Source organism: Sparus aurata, chromosome 7, assembly GCF_900880675.1.
Source record: "Sparus aurata chromosome 7, fSpaAur1.1, whole genome shotgun sequence".
NCBI lineage: Eukaryota > Metazoa > Chordata > Actinopteri > Spariformes > Sparidae > Sparus > Sparus aurata.
Window position 1 is genome coordinate 35,879,513 of NC_044193.1, and position 25,312 is coordinate 35,904,824.

At 41.9% G+C, this 25,312-nt stretch overlaps 1 protein-coding gene across 1 annotated transcript in view; it reads right to left on the reverse strand.

The window, feature by feature from the left end:
• Window positions 1-4,423: 4,423 nt before the first annotated feature.
• Window positions 4,424-25,312, reverse strand: part of clcn6 (chloride channel 6) — a 38,632-nt gene continuing 17,743 nt past the window's right edge. Inside the window, exons 14-23 of the mRNA XM_030424437.1 lie at window positions 22,666-22,795; window positions 18,093-18,246; window positions 14,221-14,377; window positions 13,961-14,067; window positions 13,205-13,391; window positions 11,715-11,875; window positions 11,065-11,221; window positions 10,803-10,910; window positions 10,250-10,375; window positions 4,424-10,054 (exon numbers count right to left, since the gene is read on the reverse strand). Of these exons, the coding sequence (XP_030280297.1) occupies window positions 9,974-10,054; window positions 10,250-10,375; window positions 10,803-10,910; window positions 11,065-11,221; window positions 11,715-11,875; window positions 13,205-13,391; window positions 13,961-14,067; window positions 14,221-14,377; window positions 18,093-18,246; window positions 22,666-22,795 (1,368 nt within the window). The 3' untranslated portion in view covers window positions 4,424-9,973. The remainder of the gene's footprint in view (window positions 10,055-10,249; window positions 10,376-10,802; window positions 10,911-11,064; window positions 11,222-11,714; window positions 11,876-13,204; window positions 13,392-13,960; window positions 14,068-14,220; window positions 14,378-18,092; window positions 18,247-22,665; window positions 22,796-25,312) is intronic.

Genomic DNA, 25,312 nt, shown 5'->3' on the forward strand with positions numbered 1-25,312 from the left:
GACGGATTATATGGGATCTGCAGAGCGTGTTAATAGTTTGGTAAATAGAGCGGCTTACTGATGGCTGTGATATTCCTAAATTATCCGCGTTGCAGAGCTGCATTTTCCCCGTAGCCAAATACCGGAGTGTTGCCAAGCATTTTAACTCCGGCGTAATTGGATTGTTTTGGTTCGTTGGGGAAGTTATTGCGTCTCTCACTAACTCAACCACAACTTCGATCCCTTCGCGGTCCATCCGATATCGTTTTAAAGGAGCCATCACCCGGAAATCGCAATTTCTCTCGTTAAATCATGCATATTGGTGTTGGACCTCTGTTGAAACTTGCCTGAAAAGCTGGAGTTCGCTTTGGCTCTTTTTCCGAACAGGAATAGTGCACAATAGTGCGCATTCCTAAAGCACGAGATTTTGACTCTGCTCCTGTGGTGACGTTACCACAGGAGGCTACTTGCATAAGCTTACATAAGCATCGGCTCACAGCCGTCCTCAGCCAGAATTTGTGAGTGAGCACGCCGAATCTGCCTATTTCTCTGTCATTTTCACGCCATACATCGTGACCGCCAGCATTATAACTCAGGTCTTACATGTAAAACACGAATGTGAAAAGTAAGAAGAAGAAGAAAAAAAAAAAGAATTTACCATTCAGAGACGTCCTGCTGTAAACGTGTCTCTTCCACCGTCTCTGCCTCTTCACTCTCCCGTTCGGGTTCAGACTCCGGCTCGTACATAAATGCCTGAATTCCGTAAGGTTCGTCATTTAGTGTGTGCGCCATGACAGGGGGCTGTTTATGTTTTGGAGTCTGTGTGCATGCAGGCTCGCCCCCGATTCCGGCTCTGTCCTTCCTGCGGCCAATCAACGCGCGCCTCATTACATATTAATACAATGCACATCCGGACCGGTCAAAACCTCGCGCATAATCTTGCGTGAGAAAGTCGCGGTATGAAAAAGTGTCAGAACAAGCTCTATGTTTGATTCGTTTTTTTTTAAATTTTCTAATATGTTTTAAAGGAGTCATCACCCGGAAATCGCAATTTCTCTCGTTAAATCATGCATATTGGTGTTGGACCTCTGTTGAAACTTGCCTGAAAAGCTGGAGTTTGAAAGTGGCTTATTTTTTTCGCTTTGGCTCTTTTTCCGAACAGGAATAGCGCACAGTAGTGTGCGTTCCTAAAGCAGGAGATTTTGACTCTGCTCCTGTGGTGACGTTACCACAGGAGGCTACTTGCATATTAAGCATCGGCTCACAGCCGTCCTCAGCCAGAGTGAGCACGCCGAATCTGCTTATTTCTCTGTCATTTTCACGCCATACATCGTCACCGCCAGCATTAAAACTCAGGTCTTACATGTAAAACACGAGTCTGAAAAGGAAGAAGGAAAAAAAAAGAATTTACCATTCAGAGACGTCCTGCTGTAAACGTGTCTCTTCCACCGTCTCTGCCTCTTCACTCTCCCGTTTGGGTTCCGACTCCGGCTCGTACATAAATGCCTGAATTCTGTAAGGTTCGTCATTTAGTGTGTGCGCCATGACAGCGGGCTGTTTATGTTTTGGAGTCTGTGTGCATGCAGGCTCGCCCCCCATTCCGGCTCTGTCCTTCCTGCGGCCAATCAACGCGCGCCTCATTACATATTAATACAATGCACATCCGGACCGGTCAAAACCTCGCGCATAATCTTGCGTGAGAAAGTCGCGGTATGAAAAAGTGTCAGAACAAGCTCTATGTTTGATTCGTTTTTTTTTTAAATTTTCTAATATGTTTTAAAGGAGTCATCACCCGGAAATCGCAATTTCTCTCGTTAAATCATGCATATTGGTGTTGGACCTCTGTTGAAACTTGCCTGAAAAGCTGGAGTTTGAAAGTGGCTTATTTTTTTCGCTTTGGCTCTTTTTCCGAACAGGAATAGCGCACAGTAGTGTGCGTTCCTAAAGCAGGAGATTTTGACTCTGCTCCTGTGGTGACGTTACCACAGGAGGCTACTTGCATATTAAGCATCGGCTCACAGCCGTCCTCAGCCAGAGTGAGCACGCCGAATCTGCTTATTTCTCTGTCATTTTCACGCCATACATCGTCACCGCCAGCATTAAAACTCAGGTCTTACATGTAAAACACGAGTCTGAAAAGGAAGAAGGAAAAAAAAAGAATTTACCATTCAGAGACATCCTGCTGTAAACGTGTCTCTTCCACCGTCTCTGCCTCTTCACTCTCCCGTTCGGTTTCCGACTCCGGCTCGTACATAAATGCCTGAATTCTGTAAGGTTCGTCATTTAGTGTGTGCGCCATGACAGGGGGCTGTTTATGTTGTGGAGTCTGTGTGTGCATGCAGGCTCGCCCCCCATTCCGTTTCTGTCCTTCCTGCGGCCAATCAACGCGCGCCTCATTACATATTAATACAATGCACATTCGGACCGGTCAAAACCTCGCGCATAATCTCACGTGAGAAAGTCGCGGTATGAAAAAGGGTCAGAACAAGCTCTATGTTAGATTTTTTTTTAATTATTTTTTTTCTAATAAGTTTTAAGAATTGATCCAAAGCGATCCAAGAGGGACTGGATATGTAAAAAACCAGGTGATGACTCCTTTAATTAATTCTGCGTCATTAAGCGTCTCCAAAATATTCGGTCATGGATTGACTTCAGCCATTTTGGGACTTTTTGACTTTTTTGGACTTAGGAGTCCTCTGGACTACTTCTAAGGTCTCCCAGACTTAGGTGCTACTTTTAGGCTTAAATGTTTTGTGAATAACTCTTATTTTCAAAAATTAGGAGTCCTAAAGTTACGACTGACACGCCCATTATTTTTAGGAGTTGCTCCTAAATTTGCCTGTTAGGAGCTACTTTTAGCCTGGAAATGTAGCTTTCACCTCTCAGCAGCTGTTTGGCCCAGAAGAATCCAGGAGCAGAGAACTTGAGGGCCGGCAATCCCGTGGGGAGAGAGGTGAAGAAGAGTGAGAACAAAGGAAGAAGCTAGAGTTTTGATAATGTGGTCACCGTTGGGTTTTTCACCCAGACTAATAGTAGCACATAGCTAAGTTTGCACCCTGATGTGAAGACTGGGGAACTCTGGGAAACTTAGCTCAGTTCAGAGTTCAGTTCAGAGGGAAAATAAATAATAGCCGGGGCATTTATTTGTTTCAATCACTGAACAGACCAGGCGTTTATTTAGGACCAGGCGGCAATTTGGGACAGGCGTTTAATTCCTTCCTCTCAAAAATCCGGGATGAAAATGTCACAAACTTCACCAGCTTCTCTGTGAATTCTCCGGCATCCTGCTGGGCAATAGTTGTCTTCTGCAGGTGAAGTTGTTGTGGCGGAGGAAACGATTCAGCCGACCAGCACTCACAGATAATTCCTCATCTCTGCTGTCACTCACGGTGGTGTACATTTGTTTCGCCATCGTCCTGATCATTTTGTGGGACACTCTCTCGTGGCGTGCCCGTTTGCTGATAACTAATTCTCAGGCTCCTCACTAGCCTTCTTCTTCCCTCCAGCAGGCAGCCTGGCCCTGTTGCTGTCCTCCTCGGACAACTCTGTTTTTTTTTTTTATCGCCAATCTCTCACTCTCTTGGGGTCGACAGAGAAATGTCTAGCGGCTGCTTCTCCCGACTTTTCCTCTGCATATTTTACGGCAGAAAGTTTGAATTTCAAGCCGTACTTTTTATTTTTTTTTTGCTCCAGCTCTGACAGTTCCTATGTTGCCATGGAGATGGATACACTATTGCCACAGACTTGGCGGAGTAATATTTTGAGTAATGAGTCAGGCGTGCTGTCATGCTGTTTGAGCACGGTCAAAATGTCTAGTTGACCAATCAGATTGCTTGGTCGGAACTACTTGTTGTATAATTCCGGTTCAACCCCGGAGTTGGTACATTCCCTTTCCAGTTGATGTTATTTGTAAATTTGTTTTGGGACTTGTAAAAGTGTTTCACCACTTGTAAATTTGTCTCGGCATTTGTAAAAGTGTTTTGTATCATGTTAATTTGTTTTCTGAAATGTAAATCTGTTTCGGTAATGTAATTTTGTTTTTTGATATGTAAAATTGTTTTCCAAAATGTAAATTTGTCCCAAGCTTCGTAAAAGTGTTTCACATTTTGTAATTTTGGTTTGCACCTCCCGGCCACCGTAGAGAGCTATGCAAGTGCTGTAATATTCATTGTAAAGAAAAGCAAAGAAAGGCACTGATAGAAGCTAAAGTCCATATATCTTTGTTTTTCTGTTGCTGAGACAAATTCAGGTCTGAGTTCTTGGTTTCCACAGCTCTCTGTTGGTCATGTCAGAATTGGTTAATGCTGAACTGCACCTGAGCTGATAGGATGTTAGGGTATTAGTCTCGGTCTGTCAGTGGCCACTTATCGGATGATGCTTGTGGACCGATCCAAGTTGCAATGCAAATTGACAAGCAGACGAAGAAACATGCAAACACACACTGTTTGATCAAGATTATTTATTGTTTAAAGGCACAAGACAGAGGTCTCTCTGCTTTATTGTTCCGCGGCTGCAGCTTTTTGCCATGTGCCAGTTGTCTACATTTGTAGAAACTCCACATTCCTTAACAAGCACAGGGCGCTATCTAAATCTGCACATCATAGAAAGTATTCAGTCAAACAGTCCCTCAGGTCTGGCTTCAAAGCATACATGTGCTGTACACTGTTTCTCTTAATCTCATATCTTGCACACCACCTGTCATGCCATATGTAGTACTTGGAATGGACAACATAAAAACAATCATTTAAAACAAATGAGCAATGCCTACACTATAAACAACAACACTATCCAGTAAATCATAAAAATACAATTGTATAAAAAATATTTTCTTAAATAAAACACAAAGATGGGGCAATGAACAGATTAGGAATGTTTCATGTACATATGCTGTATGTGCCATTGTGTTTGCTAATAATCCATCAACCTTATAATTCCATATTGCGTTCCTTTACATCACTGAAATCATACACTAGAAAAAACAGAAAAATCTGACGCTGCTGAAAACAGCAAAGGACTAACATGTACATTTGAGAAATTATTGTCAACAAAATGATTTCAGCTTTCCCTTTCAAATCCCCAATTACATGATAAAACCTTGGTCAATGTAATCTGAGACTGTAAATCATACAGTTCTCTGATCCTAGACATTCCATAACACTGAACTGACTGAAGAGAAGCAACAATGCCACTGCATATCATTAGTGAGAAACAATTCTGCTGTATTAAAGGTCCAGTATGTTGGATTTAGGGGGATTTAATGATTTATTTTTATTTAAATGTCTACAACTTTAGAAATATGGCTCCTTTCATGATGTTCACGAAACACGTAGACAGATTTTCATCAGTAATGGTGGTACAGTTTATGGTGAGTTGTTGTATTTTTCACCTGCCATTCCTCATATGAGTTTGAACACAAGTTAATTTGTGTTATTTCCTGTTACTCATGTGAGTGTTTCTTTGCCATAAAAAAACTGACTACTGTACTTTATCTGAAGCTAGTGAGCAATGGCACACACAGCGGGTGTGTCTGTGTGTTGGCATTCATGTCAACCTCTGAGTGAATTCAGCGCTCAACAGAGATTCTGGTTCTCTCTCTTCTTTCCCCCCTCTCCTCTCTGTAACGTTACGTTTATGAAATAAAGAGCATGTCCCATCCAGATAAATCCACTTTGAAATCCCAAAAGTTGAAAAGTAATCTGTGAGCCTTCCTCCGTCTGTGAACTCCTCTGGATCAGAGCAGAATCTCATGTGACTCTAGGTGTTTTTTCCTACAGAAGGTCTGGCTACACAGACTCTCTCCGCAGTTGCCATGTATAGGCATGTTCAGTTAGTTGCAATCTGCAACTAACTCCTACATACTGGACCATTAAAAGACTGCTGAAGCAGTTAGCACTGTCACTATATGTCCAACTTGGAATGAACCAACATGGTCACTAAGCAAACGCCTCAAAGAACTACTGAGGTGAAGATTGGTTGCAGACCATGAGGGGATGTTGGCCTGCTTTTAGTGCACGTATTCCAGTTATATACAGATTAAATAAAACAGTAAAGACAACACTCAAAAATAAAAGTGCTACAGTGACATCGATGATAAAGCATGATTACAAGCTCAAAATAAAAGTTTCAGTCAGGAAGGCCGTAGTGAAGCCTCTGCAAGTGATATTTCACTTTGAAGCCTGGGGTACAACAGATTACCAAACTGTGAGTAGCCTTTTACTACTCTCTACAAGTAGTCACTTTTCCAACCCCTCAAATTCAAACAAATTCAAACTAACATGCACTTGTCTTCTGCTAAGATGCATCTGGAGCAAACAGTCTAACCTTCTTAGTATTCAACTGTTTTCCATTTAAAGACACAAGGTACTTCTTCACATCAGTGTGTCTGTTCAGCACAGCTTGCTCTTTTTCCCTGTGTTGTTTCAGTAGAGACAGCGACAGCAGCAAAGCATACTGACAAGTCAACAGGTCATGGTGTGTGTAAGAGAGCATCTGCTGCATTTTTCATCGTCTTTTTCGGAACAGAACAGAATCTGTGATAGTGGTTTTTAGGAGCAGTTACTGTTTTTCACTATCATCTAAGACTGATGCAGATTTCAGAGTTATTTAATTAATGTACAACAAAATATTCGGCTACATCAATCACATATAAAACACGTTGCCAATGTGTATCCATTTCCCTTTTGCATTTTTTTCTTGGATATGAGTAGCTGGCTACCTAGGTAGCAGCATAGGATGATGACCTCTTCACCCCTAATTCTGCCTAAAAAGCTCTGATTGGTCATTTGTGTCTCCAACCAGCAGAAACAGCAGTAAGCACCACATAGGACCTTTGACCTTCGTCTGCGTGGATGACCAGGGAAAAATACGAGCCGTGGAACGACAGTGAAAAGAATAATTCAAGTTGGGACAATCAATAAACTAGATTGTGCTGCTGAAAGCAAGGCTATCTTTCCCAAATAAACAAGAAACTCAGTCATTTTCCTCACAGTCGTTTTGCACAGCAAGTGTTCATGAATTATCAGCCGTCATTATGGATCCTCTGGGGGACATCTACGACTTTTTAAACTGTTTCTATGCAAATCAAAATTCAATTAAATTTAAAAAAAAATATTTTTTTTTTTCATGGGGATATCTGTTAGTTAAAAAATGACCCTGTTCACCGTTAGTGTCTGGTCTTAAAATGACATTGTGATGATAATGTTTGGGGATTTAGGAAGACAGACAGACAGAGTAAAGCATAGCCTCCACCACTTCATTAGCAGCGGTAATAACTAATAATGGTGCGGCCTGTGGGTGAAAACTCAAAACTATGTATTTTTCCTCTGTTTTTGGTTTTATGTAAAGCGTCTTTGAGAGCTGTAAAAGCGCTGTACAAATAAAATGTATTATTATTATTATTATTAAAACTTGAACGGATGTTTGAGCATCTTCTTGTTTTTGTTCAGCCTCCTTATAGCTATCAGGGTGTGATGTTTTTAAATGTTGTAGAGGATAGGATTAAAAATCCTCCTCACATACAAAGCCCTTCATGGCCTGACACCGGCATATCATAAAAACTTAATAGTAATTTATTATCATTTCATGTCTCATTAATGCTGTTATGCTGTAATGCTGTCATTAATGTTACTGATTTGGCCTCTTCCCCAGAGTCTCTGTGCTCTCTTGTCTCGCAGGTTGCAATGACAGGTGGTTGGCCCAGCTTCTGTTGTCCTGCTTGCCTTCTACTATCATCATTATTGTGTATTTTGTATTGTTCTTGTTGTTGTTATACTTGTAGTAGTATTACTATTCACATAATTGCTAAAGCTTTTATCACTGCTGTGGCTGCTTTACCTTTCCCCCTGTCTCTACAACTGCCTTTCTCCCCTCTCTCCCTCCCTCACCACAGATTGATCTTTCAGCTGTTTTATCGTCAGGTAAAACAGAGCACTGAACCATGCTACATTTCTTTCTGCCATGCCCCCTTTTCTTTGGTGCCTGCTCGTTTTACATTAAAAAAACAACTATGATAAAATTTCAAAGTACATTCATGACCAGAAGTTTACATACAGTTGTAAGGAACATGTATATTATGGCAGTCTTGAGCTGAAATGATTATTAAGACTCTCATTTTTCTGTGATGCATAACTTGAACAATCAATTTAGGTGATTAAAGGAGGTTGTATGAATCAAATTTTCTTTGCTACATGGCCTCTTAACTTCTTCTGAGTGATTCTAATTGATAGCAGTTGGTGACTTTTCTGGACCCATGTAATAGGTAGGGCTTGTTGCTCAGGATTGATCTGAACTGTTTGTTAGTATAAGTACATGGCACAGTTGTGTCACTGCCACAATAAGGAAGAAAACACAAACTATCACCTACTGCTGAGGGAGAACTGGTCAGGATGGTCAAGAGTCAACCAAAAACCACCAAATAGCAAGTCTGCAATGAATTAGAAGCTGCTGGAAGCCAGATCTCAGTGTCCAAAGTCAAGTGTTTTTTGCATCAACATAGGCTGAGAGGCTGCTGTGAAAGGAGGAAGCTCTTGATCCAGATGCAGCACCTTATAGCTGGACTGAAGTTGGTTGCTGATCACTGTTGTGTAACTGCATGGTCGCAGGCAAGTCTTCAACCCTCTGGAGAGACTCTACAATCGTGCACTAAAGACCTTAGGTAAGAGGTCGATAAGATCTCATCACTGTGATGTTCTGCGGGACCTGAACATGCTCAGCTTGGATAATTATATAGCTTCATCCAACATCAATTTAATTTACAAATGCCTGCATGGTCAAGCCACACAGGTTCTCTGTGACCTGGTCCAAACGATGCAGGCTGCAGGGCGGTCCACCGGAAGAGCCGCTGCAGGGAACTGTAGGGTACCTCACCGTAAAACCTCCCTTGGCCAGTCTTCATTCCTTATTAAGGGAGTTAATATATGGAATAGTCTGCCAACCGAGCTCAAGGCCATTCACAGTCATGAGCGATTCAGGAGCAAAATTAAGGAATTCCTAAAAGACAACCAAGTATGTAGCCACATACAGGGAAATGTGGGTATATTTTAAGAGTGAGTGTGTGTGCGTGTGTGTGTGTGGGGGGGGACGGGACTGTGGATTGTGTGTGTGTTTGTGCATGAATGTATGTATGTGCATGTATCTGCATTATGTTAGTTAATTTCTAGGCCCAGATTTAGGGAAAGATAGGCTAATATGTGACCATGTTATTTGATATATTTATGGATGAATGGAGGGATGGATGAATGGATAGGAAGATATTGCTTATGTATAGATGGATAGATGGTTGAGTGGAGGGATGGATGAATGGATAGGATGTTTCTTAAAACAGGTTCTTTGTATGTTATTCTAAAGGCCCCTCTAGGGACGGGCATTGGAAATTACCTAAGGCTATAAATGCTATGATGCTTTCTGTTGGATTGTTGTACAGCCCACATGATTTGTATCTGTCCCTATCAAATAAACCATATACTATACATGGACAAATAAAACATCCAGTAATAGAATTATATATATATATATGTATACTTTTGATCCAGCAGATTTGGCCCCTTTTTAAGAAGATTTTTAATAAATTAATTATTCAACCAAACTTCATGAATCTTTTTTGTGACAAAGTAGTTTGTGTTCCACTCATTCCATCACAGAAATATGAGAGCTGTAGAAATCATTGGAAGTGAATACTGCCATGATATACGTGTTTTTTAAAAGTTGAGGGAAACTTTTTCTCTGGGTGGCCACTTCTCTTCGGGAAAATTTGGGAAAAAATCATGTAAATACAGGCCCTTACACCTACAGTATGTGTCCAGCCCAGTGGATCTGAGGTTGGCAGAAGGCTGACAAATCATCAACACTAACTAAGTTAAGAAACTACATGGTTTCACGTACTGTTCCTACTGGACCTCAGCAAATGTGTGCATGGTTGTGAATATCCTGTATGTCTTTGGAAAAGCCTACATGCTAGTCGGAATGGACAGAGACAAAGGCTCAGGACCAGGTCGGATCAAATAGTGATGTAGTGCTGTCGAAGTTTGGCCACAAGGAACTCCTGGGTTAGATTATGTCTTGTGATAATTCCAACAATCTGAAAGACATTGGGAGATGACAAAAAAGAGTTTGGTCGGACACAATATAAGCCACTGCATGTTGGAGGGAAACATCATAGAGTTTTTATATAGGCTTTCCCTTGACGTGTCATGATTAAAAACATTTGCATGAAAAACTTTGTATCAGCCTTTATACGAGAGCTTTTCAAAAACTTGCTTCCATAACTACTTACTTCCCCGACAGCATTGACCACTGGTAAGTGTCGCAGGCCCATAGTCCTGAACAAGTTGAACACCTGGGAGATGCGGGTGTTGGGTGATACTGTGTAGGGACACGAGTTCATGTAGGGGGTGACATCCTGAGAAAACAAGGAACATTCAATTTTGAAGTGGAAATTATTTTTCCAATCAGTATTGTTACTGGTGCCGCTATTAAAAATGGTGACTAGACTGCTTTATTATTCCTTCAAAGTACCAACTACCAACAACTCAAAACTTAGTTGATTTATTAATTGTGACAGTCATGGAGATAAATGTGTATAGAAATGGTGCCAGCTTGCCTAGATCATCAGTCTACCTTTATTTTCCTGGGAGATTTTGTGCCTGGTCACAGAAAAAATTACATTGTGAAAGCGAGGTTCATAGGCAGCCAACCTAAATTATGTCATAGCTATTGTATTGGGCAATCAACAATCACTTCATAATAAGCTACACCATTGTCTATTGCCGATTTAAATGTAAAAAATCTTGAATTTGAGATTCTGTTTTTGTTTAAATTGGTCATACCACTATCATGCGGGGGTTGAGCAGGGTGAGGTCCAAGTCATGGATGTCTGGATAACGAGGGTAATCTTCAGTCATCTCTGCATAAGACAGCCTGGGCTGAGTGGCACTCTGTGATAGATGTTAAAGAGAGACATTCAATTAGATGTACATTATTACTTTGTCTCAGAAATGAGTCTTGTGAGTAGCAGTGATGGTTAGGGTAAGGCTCCCAGAGATTCATGCAAGTCTATGTAATGTGTGTGTTTGTGCGTGTATAACTGACCGACTGGTTCTCGGCATAGCAGACACCTCTGATGAGCAGGTTGACCAACTGGGAGCGCAGTATCAGACCGTGGAAGGTGAGAGGTCTGAAGCGCTCCTCCATGGTCCACTCCTCACTGGGAGACTGATCTGGGTACAGGTTGGGGTAGGGAGCATACCTGCACATGGACAGCAACAATACAAGTATCAGATCTGAGCTATAACACTGATGTTAGGTAATGGTCACATTCAGCTAGATATAGCTTCTATAGTATAATCAGAATTTTACATTGCATTGCATTGCATTACTTTCACACTATACTAATATTTCTTAGGACTAGAGGAAGGTCTACGCTGCTCTCTACTGGACATCACCTCTTCACTTTGCATGCCGTTTTGTGAATCAATTCAAATTCAGCAAATTTAGCAAAGAAAAAAATGAAATTATTGTCTTTCTAACAAAGGTTTTTATGTGATCATCATGACTCAGTGAATACAAACCAATACAGTGAGCAAATAATGTACATTGTATTCCCCTTTATCTTTATGTTGTATTTGATCCACTTTTAATGTCAGTGTACTCGATATTTCAGTAAACTCTGATGTTTAGTGGTCTCAGTGTGTGAACTGAATAGGTAGGACGTGACTAGCATGCCTGTGTGTCTGTCCCACCTCCTCTCTAACATCTGCTGCAGCAGGTCTTCTCCCTCCTCTGCCGGCTCCACTGCAGCGTTCTGCTCATCACAAACATTCCTCAGCTCGCTCGATGGGTACGACTTCATGGATTGACAGCGCCGCCTCTGTTCGCCCGCACGGGACATCACACTGGATTTCTAAATGCAACAGTGAAGGGTAAATTTACGCTGATGTGTGAATCTGCATGTAAGCTAATCCATGCAGACACAATTATTTTGCTGCTCAATCAATTAAAAATAAATATATTTATGGATTTGATTTGCAATCTTAGTTGATTTTGATATGTGCATATGATATGCATTTGATTCGGAATACAAGCTGATACAATCTTCTATCATGTTATATGTAACTTTACATTGAGTCATCAATATGGGTCATTCCACGCCAACCCAGAATTCAGAACTTTTCTCTCTTCATGAAGAAAATCTATTCCAAGCCAAATACCCATTTTTCATGGGACTGGGTTGAAATTTGCACTGAACATTCCTAAAAAAATGTTATTGTGACCAATTTGACTGTAAACATTTTACAACAGCTATTTTAATTTATACATGATGTAAATCATCCTTCAGGGTTTTATGATGTTCAGGACAAATTTCAATCCAAACAAGTGGAAAAGTAGTGATTTGTGAGTTTCAGATTACACATACAGAGAATTTTTTAAAAAATGCTGAAATTTAGCAATGAGGAACAAACTTCCTCCTAACCCTAACAAACAAAAGCATAACTATTTGGAGTATCACCACAGTTTACAATTATGAAGATCCCACAAATTTAATAAAAGTTTAACATGTTTTAAAGAAAGCCCATGACGTGAACTGGGGGGGGGGGGGGGGGGGGGGGGGGGGGGGCTCAGGTGAGCTGGTGTGGAATGATCTATATATATTATAATATGTTATATTTACAGGAAATTCAATAAATTAGAGACCAATCATTCAGGAACAAATCTAGTAAATAATCCAGTGAATCATTTTTTGCAGTCCTTGATTTGAAATGTGCAACCAGAGATATTAAAGCTTAAATCTTTTACTTAAGGTTATGGTCTTTGTGAAGGAGAAGTTCACTGGGCTTTTGTACTTGGTCTTACACATGGACCTCTATCTCCATCTACTGTTCAGACTGCTGAACGCACATTCTACATATAAATCAGCAATGTAGTGTTGTCAACGGGAAACGTTTCCACAAGAAAGGAATAGATTCACAAGAAAGACAGATTTAGAAGACAAGGAGAAAAAGACTGGAACAAAAGAGAACATTTAAATACAATGTGATAATAGCTAGAACAGACAGAACTTATATTCTATTATCATATAATTATAGAATCTTATATTAGGCTGGCAGCATCATTAGAAAGGTGTTTCACAATTACAAGGTCATTCCTGTCTGGTGGAATGTCCTCAACCCTCTCTTCTCTTTAACCACCTCCTCTTGATATGAGGCTAAAATGCACAATGTCACCGACAGACCTTGAAGTGGATATTGTTGCTGACCAGGATGTTTCCCTTCATGAAGTCCTGCTCGTTCTGTCTGTTTTCAGTGACCACAGGGAAGGCGTGGTACACAGTGGTGCGCAGGATGCTGACTAGAGACTGGACCCGAGTGTGGGGGTAGACATATGTCAGGTTGGGCTCCATGATATCACTGGCTGTCAGCCTTGGAAAGATGAGGGAAAGAATACTCAGTTAACATGACCGCACAGGATGAGCACTAACGTTCAGTCAGTATGGGTTGCCTGAAGCTGATGACAGTTGATACATACAGTCAGAACTCCAGGGGTGACAAACCCATGACTTATGCCACATGCCTCTAATGAACAAAGACTTGGAGATGAAGTTAACTCCAAACCATCTGTTCAGTTACAGAGGTGTATGTGTGTGTGTGTGTGTGTGTGTAAAAAGAGCTCTGACTGCAGCAAGGAGGACGGAACCACTGTGAACAGGCACAATTCTTGTCTTTTCTATTACTTTGTTTACAGGCTCTTCTAGTGCATGGAGGCCGCATGTTAGGCTTTGGATTTACACGCAGGCCTCTCTATTGTGAGGACCATATGGTGAGGTCCCAACAACAGCAATCCAACGACTTTAAAAGTCATGTAGTTGGACCAAGACATAAAACACCCTCTACTGGATGCAGCAGTGTCAACAAGCACTTTGCACCACGCGCAGCGGGTCAGACATAAGGGCCTGCTTAGGGAGTCTCGTTTGGTAAATAGTAAATCTTACTTGTCCATCTCAATCTCAGTCTCCCACTCCAGCAGGGGCACTCCTCTCAGCTGGATGTGGATGTCGTAGATGCCCTTGTTGAAGAAATCTCCAGTCCACTTGGCAACCTGATAGTGCAAAAACCTTCACTACATCAACCCAAAAGTAAATACATCACTGTACCATTCTGAACTTATCAACCTATCTGTGTTCTCATTTCATATAAAAGGCTTGAAATCCTGTGACTGTGCTTAATAGTTTGATATAACTTCACAGTCTACCATTAAAGTGATCATGATGGGCAGCCCATATGTGATTTCATTGGTGGATTCAATGAGGATGACAGTCAGACTGATGGTCATTCTGACCACGCCTCCAAGGAAGGCAGCGGCTCCGATGAGAGCGAAGGTCCCTGAATAGATGTCCATTCCCAGTTTCCTAACAGAGGGGCAGACACACAATGAGAACCAGTATCACTCCAGTCAGAGAGGAGTGTGATGAAAGCAGATGGAGTAACAGCTGCGAGAATGTCATTCACTCATCATCTCCTCCCTCTATATGCTGATGAAAGTCAGGTGAAGTTTTTCGTAGTCCACAAAATATTTCTGGAGCTTCACAGCAAAACAGCTTTGCAGCATTCTCCTAAACAACTGAAGTGGTTGATGACTTGTTTTAAAACACCAAAACAACCAAACAATCCATCAAATGGCTCCATACAGCTCATCTACTACAATCCAAGTCTCCAGAAGCCCCGAGTTCCCAGACTGATTTGATATTACTTACACCCTCAATGTGCGACAGTGCATTTCAGACGGGTTATGTGCATTGTCGCTACTAAGCGAAAAACAAACTCTCCTCTTTGGGGTTGAAGAGTTGTAAATCCCACTACGGCCCTGATAAAAAAAGGATTTTCAAAACTATGTCCCAAGATTTTAGGACCTTAAACTGTTCCTGGTTTGTTTTTAACAACAGCAGTACTAACAAAGACCCGTTAAAAGAACTTGAGTGTGAAATACAACCCTGAACTGCTGTGTAAAACATAATGAAACAACAGAATGCAAACATTTGTAAACAAACTGTGTTTACTCAGTGCTGAGCCCATGTAGTAATCTCCTAAATACAATCATGTGTTCCGCCTGTTTGAACCTGTTTATTATCAGAATTTTCCAAACAGCTGTTTTTGGAGCATTCCTCAACTTTCAAAGGTCTTTGTTGATCCTGTCCCAACTTGTTATAAAAAAAAACATTGGTACTAATTTGAATTATTCTGGCCATGTTTGTCGAAAAAAAAGAGCCACTCACAGGGCAAAGGCCCTCTTGGAGATTTGGAATGCCAAATCAAACAGATTGTTTGAGATAATTTGTTTCATCGCCCCTTGAGTACCTGAACAAGATATTGGTTATTTTACATTACTATTTATGTAAAGTGAAATCTTTTGTCGGCTTCATTAATGTATTGCATATGGTATAGTGTGCTGTGAAAACATCAGGAACTCAATTAAGGAGTTCATCCTAAAGGGGGGGTTGTGAATCCTCTTCTGTTGTGTTCTGAAAATAAGTTGATGTATGACACACAACAATGGTTGAAGTCTATAGGAAGTTTGATGCTTATCCTGAGGTGGATGTGGAGATGATGGGAATGTAGTTTTGAGTGAGATCACTTGTTGACTTGTGACTGCTACAATTGTGAGTATTGTTTTCTGCTATTATAAAGGATAAGGAGAGACTGCCCCTCTTCAGTCATCATCTATGCGCTGCTGATGTGTCACTCTTGCTTGCAAGCAATAAAGAACTTCTAGAAAATAAATATTGTGTCAAACTTGGTGTTTAGATCAACTCTCATTAGTATTTCTCACTGCAAGTGTTTTATGATGACTTCCTGTATCTTATATGTTGTATGACATGTCACTATGTATTGTATCTTAATAGGATGATGTGTACTGGTTGTGTTGTCCTACTGCACACCCCTCAGGGAAGATAAAGAATCTAATCTAATCTGACCTAAAACTGGTTTGAAACATGTTGCTCCCATCAAATTCAGAATATGCATATATTTACAAAAATCAATAATGTTGATTAGGTAACATATACAGTGGGGCAAAAAAGTACTTAGTGCAAGTTCGCCCACTTAAAAAGATGAGAGAGGCCTGTAATTTTCATCATAGGTACACTTCAACTATGAGAGACAGAATGGGGGGAAATAATCCAGGAAATCACATTGTAGGATTTTTAATGAATTAATTGGTAAATTCCTCGGTAAAATAAGTATTTGGTCACCTACAAACAAGCAAGATTTCTGGCTCTCACAGACCTGTAACTTCTTTAAGAGGCTCCTCTGTCCTCCACTCGTTACCTGTATTAATGGAACCTGTTTGAACTCGTTATCAGTATAAAAGACACCTGTCCACAACCTCAAACAGTCACACTTCAAACTCCACTATGGCCAAGACCGAAGAGCTGTCAAAGGACACCAGAAACAAAATTGTAAACCAGCACCAGGCTGGGAAGACTGAATCTGCAATAGGTAAGCAGCTTGGTGTGAAGAAATCAACTGTGGGAGCAATTATTAGAAAATGGAAGACATACAAGACCACTGATTATTTCCCTCGATCTGGGGCTCCACACAAGATCTCACCCCGTGGGGTCAAAATGATCACAAGAACGGTGAGCAATAATCCCAGAACCACACGGGGGGAACTAGTGAATGACCTGCAGAGAACTGGGACCAAAGTAACAAAGGCTACCATCAGTAACACACTACGCCGCCAGGGACTCAAATCCTGCAGTGCCAGACGTGTCCCCCTGCTTAAGCCAGTACATGTCCAGGCCCGTCTGAAGTTTGCTAGAGAGCATTTGGATGATCCAGAAGAGGATTGGGAGAATGTCATATGGTCAGATAAAACCAAAATAGAACTTTTTGGTAAAAACTCAACTTGTCGTGTTTGGAGGAGAAAGAATGCTGAGTTGCATCCAAAGAACACCATACCTACTGTGAAGCATGGGGGTGGAAACATCATGCTTTGGGGCTGTTTTTCTGCAAAGGGACCAGGACGACTGATCCGTGTAAAGGAAAGAATGAATGGGGCCATGTATCGTGAGATTTTGAGTGAAAACCTCCTTCCATCAGCAAGGGCATTGAAGATGGAACGTGGCTGGGTCTTTCAGCATGACAATGATCCCAAACACACCGCCGGGCAACGAAGGAGTGGCTTCGTAAGAAGCATTTCAAGGTCCTGGAGTGGAGTGTGATTTTCTGGATTTTTTTTTTTCTCATTTTGTCTCTCATAGTTGAGGTATACCTACGATGAAATTTACAGGCCTCTCATCTTTTTAAGTGGGAGAACTTGCACAATTGGTGGCTGACTAAATACTTTTTTTGCCCCACTGTATAAATTATATCTTGCCTATAGAAAACATTCACATCATTTATATATGGCATCACAGTCAATATAATTTGTCCTTTTTGAAAAAAATGTACATGTCAAAAGTGAAAACCAATTTCTACAAAGAAATGTCAATTAATCAGTAACCCTGGCTTCAATTACACCATGAAGATAAAAGAACACTCCACACAACTCGAGGGGGGTGAACACTTATGCAATCACTTATTTTCCATTATATATTTAAAAGTAATTGACATTACTTTGGTGAAGTCTGTTTTCACTTCGACGTCAAATAATTCTTGTAAATCCCTTGTCAAAAAAGCCAAAATATATTGACCATGATTCCATTTGTAAAAGAAATAAAAAGGGGAACAAAATCCAAGGGGGTGATTACTTTTTAGAAGCACTGTATATACAAAATACATAATAACATAACATATCATGAAATAAATAATGAATACACATTAAATATAGGATCAAAAATTATCACAATTTGTTTCATCATGTTGAACACAGGGTCACAAGTTCTTTGAAGGGGGGTTGTACTGTTGAAAAAGCATTCTACTGAACTCTTTACTCTGAACGTTTGTTTTCAAATTCTGTGACATTCACCTACTGACCCCAGGTAGGTTGTAAGTTTGCTGTTTTTTTTTTTTTGCTGTATTGGATGCAATTCTGACTTATATTGGTATTCATGATATTTCATAGCCACTTGGAGTGGGGAAAGTCAGACCTTGGTCATTAGAACATGAGGAGAACACTGTTCTTACACTTTGAGGATGTTGGAAACCAGGCGTCCAAAAGCTGCCCCACAGAGCAGAGAGGGGACAAAGAGACCACTGGGTACAGACACGCCATACGTCCAACAGGCTAACAGGAAGTACAGCAGGAAGAACACTGACAGAGTCATAGGGCTGAAGGTACCTAATGGAAGAACAAGAAACAGGTGTTTCTTTATGACCAGTCCATGAATACCTGAAACTGACAAATAAGAAGCAAGGAGAATTAAAGCTGCAATCAGCGATGATCAGGCCCTCGCAACCCACGTACGTCAGGCTGTGGCGCTGTTGGAGGGTGTACACATGGATATCTGCATGTGCACGCGTTTACTGGACGTTGAATAAATTGGTGAAATAACAACGCCTGTGCTCGAGATCACCCATCAATTATGTGTCATGTTGTAGTGTATGATGTGGAGAAAACAACCTGTAAATGTAATGTAAATCAGGTGATGTTTGTCCGCACTGCTTATGGCTGACAGTTGTCTGCCAGGTGTACTGTAAAACAACTGGTGTCATGAGACCGAGGACGAGACGATAATCACATTATTACTCGTGACCACAGTTATAGGTATGTGTTATAAACACAACAACACGAAGTGTTCCTGACCGAAGGATTAGTAGTAGGGCTTGTATTGGTCTCTTTTTTGAGATTTTTGTGCTGGCATCAACATGGATTGTTTTATTTTGAGAAGTAACCAGATGTTATATTGTTGTTTCGGTGCATGACTCCCTGTCTGCTCAGTGCTAAATCCGGCTGAATTGCTGTGTCGTGGCTCTGGCACCCGCTAGAAATAGAAGTCCTGTGCATCTGCTCTGGAATCTTCGGACTGCTAGGGCTGGGACAGAGCCGTAAAAAGTCAGATTCATCGATATGAGGCTGACTTCCTGTGTCCAATGGGTGGTGCTATGGATATGACACAGTACTGACACATTGACATATTCAGGACAACATCCTCTAAATGTGTGACCAATTTGGTGTAGATGGGAAAGTGTATGTAGTCCGGCAGATTAGTGAGATAATCGTTCACTTTGTGATACAAGCATCAAACTTGGCACAAATATTCTTTGGGACCCACTTTTTCCAAAAAGCCCGTTAGCCACGCAAAAAATCCAATATGGCCGCCAATTTCCAATATGGCCGCCATTGAAAGCCATTAGACTTGGTATTTGACCTGGATTTAGATTGGATAATCACATTTTGATGATCTTGATTTTTAAATATAGGTGGCAGGATCTGAGCTTTTCAACTCTTCGATAAAAAGTCCAAAAATGTGTTAAATTGTGAAGGCAATGAATGGCAAAAATTACACCTTTTTGTACAAATTTTCGTTAGTTTAGTTAATTGTTTTCTCACTGTTTTTGGTATTTTTTTTGTTTGTTTGTTTTGTTACATTTGATACATTTTATATCATAGAATAGAATATTTAAAATGAATGGGAAATGATCACTGGTTTGAACTGAACTTCACCATCCTTCCAGGTTAAGTAAGTGCATGTTTTTCTTTTTTCATTTTGTTTTCTTTTTTTTTGGTATAGATTTTTATTTCAATAGAACAGTGAGGTTTGACAGAAGGACAGCTTTGGTGATATTTTGCACTGTTCCTTCTCAGTGTTTCCTCAATGCCCTCTCCATCATCCAACCAGGACATGTCTAACCTGACTGGCAACTGGTTGATTGCTTGAAAGAGTGGTATGTTTGTGGCAATCATTGAATAGCCATTGCTCTCAGGACTACATGGATAATGAGTTGGAGGAGATTTCAACTCTTCCTTTAAATCTGTCTGACAAAGACAACACTTTCTCCAGTCAGTTTGAGATGCAGAACTCAGTGGATTAGAAGCAGCCATTATGTGCAATAGTTGAGGCCGAGGGGCTATCCTTTTACCACCTAACCATACAAAATACAAAAGCACATTCAGATATGGGACATAACTAGTTTCAAACATCAGAGTGCCCTACACCTAGCCCGATCATTTAAGTCCCATGTGATCTGTACACTATCCAGGTAATTAAAGCCCCATTAACCTTGGCTCAGCTTTCCCGCGCTGGCACATCCTGTCAGTTCAGGTGCGGCTAACTATATTACAACTAACTAAACTACCAGTTTGTGTATATAAAGGGCTAATTAGACAGCATTTGGGACACTAAGCTAAACTTGCTATAACTACATTTAGTAGACTACAACTACGGTATGATGCCACCAGTGTGCCCTGGTTGTGCTTTGACATCACGCCGTCGGCACAATAAACTTAATCGGCAGTGACACTGGCCATTTCTGATTTTTCGTTTTAGGTGTATTGTGGTGTTCTGGGATGCATATCAGTAGAAATAACGCCATTGAATAACTTCGCTAGCAACCATGCTAACTAATCAATTACGTGCAATGTAATGGCTAGCAGCGAGCGAACTAACATCAAATATATTACAGCCTGATCTTTGAGTTGATCCAAGCTCACAAACAGTATTTCTGGTATGTGACAAATGTATTGCACTTCCTTTTCAGCTCACTACATGGGCTGCATTATCTAGATATTCAGCATTTAACCAAGTGTCCCAAATTTGAATAGTCAGAGCTATATTTTCCACTAGCGGGAGCTAGCTAGAAATAAGATGGATAAGCGCTGTCTGTATGGAGACTTATTATGATTCATGTATACGCAGAACGTATGGTCAAGTCGGTGGTTGTTCTGTTGTGTTAGAGACACTTTTCTGACCACCTAAGTGGGACAGGAGCCAACTGATCAGTCCGACTGCCTTTTCTGACGACGGTCGGAAGTCAGATAGGTGTGTGAAGGCCTTTATGAAGACATTTTTCAACATTTTGAGATTGATTTTTGATGTGGATCAAAAGATTTTGCATAATCGAAACTTCATGTGTGATAACATTTTACAGAAAACTGCGAATCTGAGTCGAAAAATGGCCGCCATCTTGAAAACTAGCCTTGAAACAGTTTTTTTATTTGCATCATTGGATTTGTCTACTCAAAATACATACAATTCGATGTCTAGATCTTTTAAATATGCCCAGCCATTACCATTCTACAATAAAAAGGTGTTTTGGTACATTTTATGTGGCGGCCATCTTGAAAAATGGCCACCATGTTGGATTTTCAGGTGGCTAACGGGCTTTTCTCAAAAAGTAGGGTCTAGGCATCATTCATGCCAAATTTGGTGCTTGTATCACAAAGTGAACGATTGTCCTGGAATTTGGACTTAATCTGCCAGACTAATGTTGGAGTAATAGCGACTTCCTGCTTCATGGCGAAGCATCGAAATAGACTACAATGCAAAGCCCACCAGGTATAACGGAGGCAAAAGATTTTGACCTTTCATCTTCCATGTCTGAGGATGATACTGAAGATTAAAGAACTTTTTTGGGCACATTACCCAGCGTTAGAGGGTGCTATGGAGTCCCCTGGCCACACCCACACCCAATCATGTTGAATTATAACATTTTTCACCAGATGTGATGTGTGTGCAGTTATGGGAGTTTGGGGGTATGTTTAGGTCGCCAAATATGCACTTCTTTTGGCAGACAAACATTCTGAACTCCCAGAAACAAAAGGATCCTTGCATGATAGTGCTCAGGCCCTAATTAGTCTCTTTTTAAATTAATTCAATAGTCTCTAGGGACGGGTGGTATACCTGTTTTAACAATGTCACCAGTGTCACATTCTGCCACAACATGGATTTCCAATACCCTTATTACTGTAATAAATGTGTCTTATTGTGGTTGTGATAACATGCAGATAGAGGGCTTGGCACATACTCATAGAAGTGGAGTTACATCCACTACCTACTATTTTCACATAAAACTACTCCTACCATCTGAGGAAGTGGAGGCCTAGAATTTTACCTTTATTTGTGATGGACATGTTCCCACAACAAATGAAAAAACTAATTTGTGCATTAAGTTCACCATTTTTCTTAATACTGCTCTCTCAACGAATGTTAGTACGAAGAAGAATGTGCTTCAAAACTGATTCTCAATGCTGGATGGTTACCAACTTCAAACTTGGATGATGATGATGAACTTAGATGTATATTATTTATTAAATCCATTCCAATTATATACTAAATATAAATAAAACTGAAACTTTTAAACATGGTAAGATTTGTTAATACTGGGGATCATACTGGATGTGTGCCACTCGGGAAGCTGTTGGTGCAGCTAACAAACACACGATATCTAAACTTTGTAACTTGTTTCAGAGCGGACGTAAAAGGGTTTTTAACATCCGCTCAGTAAAGAGTCACACTTTTATTGGCAGAACTGTACTTGCTATTATACTGGCTATACCACTACATGCAGTATTATTCAGAGAGTGTGTGAATATAAAGCATTTTAAGTTTAAGATGTGATGTGATCTCATAGGTGTAAGGCAAAAACGTTGGGGTTCCAACAATGCTGGGGCTTGGACACCTGACTACACCAATGACAAACTTGGTAGAAAAAAACAGAACTAGAAATGAAACTATGTGTTTAAGTGTCTGGACATATCAAAATTATATGACTTTACCAACTTACAACTGCTAAGAATGTGTGTATGTGCTCATCTCACCATCTTGGTGGAAGAGCTGATGGATGGCAGCCTCCTGCGGGTTAAAGAACAAAGTGGCCATATCATTGTAGGTCTTGTTGGTGCAGAAGAACCGGCGGATGGTCGAGTTGATGTCCTCACTGCCGGACAGCTGAAAAAGATCATTCAAACTTTATATAAGACAATAAACATGATGATGAATGTAACCTAACAAGGTTTCTGTAAGGTTTTACAAATGTAAGACTTTTTAAGACCTAACCACAACAAAAACAAACATTTTAATACTAGACTAAATAGACACAAAATAGACACAGAATAGATGCTTTATTGTCATCTCTCTATAAAAGCAAATAACCTCTGTCTGTCTGTGTGTGTGTGTGTGTGTGTGTGTGTGTGTGTATTCCTCAAATATCTCTGCGGATCAGGATCAGACTGACCTGAGAGTTTCAACATGGCTGCTGCGTGGTTCAAGGGTGTACTATTTCGCATTTGTTTGGACTGCAATGATACCGTTAATAAATTATTTCATAAATGCTTTACAAATTCCACGAGCATTGTCCAATGGAGCCACTACAGTCACATGCGCACCAGAGCCAATCACTGCACACCGTGGCCACGCGCGCACCAGAGCCAATCACTGCAGAGCCCACCGCGACCCCCCACCTTAAGAAACAAGCAGATTTATACCTGCAGCGGCGCGAGCTGGACTGGGATTTTGCCGGCGGTTCGGTCCCGTTCTGTTCTGTGCATCTAAACTGACTGTTGTGGATTAATGAGATTAAACGAGTCCGGACCGAGTCTGTTCGGGTCTGAGGAGATCTGGAGACGCGCGGACAACGAAGTGGAATCGGAATCTGTGGATGTTCGTGTGTAGCTAGCTGCTAGCCCACCCACACGGCCCACCTCCCGAGTTGACGGACCGGACGCACCGGCACGTCCAAAACCTGACTTAGGGTAAATAATGTCCGCCACGCTTTTTCGCGAACATTGCCGTCACGTTTGCTTTGTGTCTGGTGCAGAAAGAAATGGTAAAAACAGGCTTTTGTCACGAAAGTGTCCAAGCAGCAAGTTTGGTTGTTGAGGAACGGGAAGTTGTGGGAGGGACGGAGGCGGATGAATGACAGGCAATGATGGTTGGTGTAGAGACAGCGATAGAGACAGCGATATTGAGAGTTGAGAGATTTGTGACATTTAGCGTGTTTGGAGTGTATAGTTAGTGTGTTATGTAGTGTTTGGTGTAGTGTGTAGTGGAGTCGGTTTTTTGTTTAATGAGTCAAAACAATGAGGACACTGCTGAATGTGGAGCAGGCAGTGCAGCTCTTCATTCAGCTGGAAGGAGCTCAGGCAGACCTGAGCGTTGCCTGCATTTAAATGTAAATAGTTACATTTTTGGTAGTAGCAAATATCTCCTCCTTGAACCGGCACCTTATCGTGGTGGAGGGGTTTGTGCACCCGAATGATCCCAGGAGCTATGTTGTCCGGGGCTTAATGCCCCTGGTAGGGTCTCCGAAGGCAAACAGGTCCTAGGTGAAGGGTCAGACTAAGATCGGTTCAAAAGCCCCTTTCCCCGAAAGGAAAAACACCAAGGACGTTCACGTCGCCTGGATTGGCGTCACCGGGGCCCCACCCTGGAGCCAGGCCTGGGGTTGGGGCTTGCAGGCGAGCGCCTGGTGGCCGGGTCTTTGCCCACGGGACCCGGCTGGGCACAGCCTGAACGAGCAACATGGGCCCGCCCTCCCGTGGGCTCACCACTCGCGGGAGGGTTCAGAAGGGGCCGGTGCTGTGGGATATGGGTGGCAGTCGTGGGCGGGGGCCCCGGCAACCCAATCCCCGGATGGAGACTCTAGCCATGGGGACATGGAATGTCACCTCGCTGGGGGGGAAAGAGCCTGAGCTGGTGCGGGAGGTTGAGCGGTACTGGCTAGAAGTTGCCCGCGGTGAGAGGCGGCAAGTTGGTGTGGGCTTGCTTATACCTCCTCAGCCCAGCCGCCATGTGTTGGAGTTTTCCCCAGTGAACGAGAGGGTCGCTTCCCTGCACCTCCGGGTCAGGGATAGGACTCTCACTGTTGTCTCGGCTTATGGGCCAAACAGCGGTGCAGAGTACCCGGCCTTCTTGGAGTCCCTGGGAGGGGTACTGGAGAGTGCTCCAACCGGGGACTCCTTCATTCTACTGGGGGACTTCAACGCCCACGTGGGCAGCGACAGTGTTACCTGGAGGGGTGTGATTGGGAGGAACGGCCTTCCCGATCTGAACCCGAGTGGTGTTTTGTTACTGGACTTCTGTGCTAGTCACAGTTTGTCCATAACAAACACCATGTTCAAGCATAAGGGTGCCCATATGTGCACGTGGCACCAGGACACCCTAGGCTGGAGGTCAATGATCGACTTTGTGGTCGTGTCATCTGACCTCCGGCCGCAAGGTCTCCGTGCCTGTCGCGGCAGCAATCCCTGAACCCGGTGGTGGACCCCGGAAGTAAGGGTGGCTGTCAAGCTGAAGAAGGAGTCCTACTGAGCCTGGCTGGCCCGGGGGACTCCTGAGGCAGCTGATGGGTACCGGCAGGCCAAGTGTGCAGCAGCACGGGCAGTCAGTCGGCCTCGAAGAAATTCTGGCAAACCATCTGGCGCCTCAGGAGGGGGAAGCAGTCCTCCACCAACACTGTTTACGGTG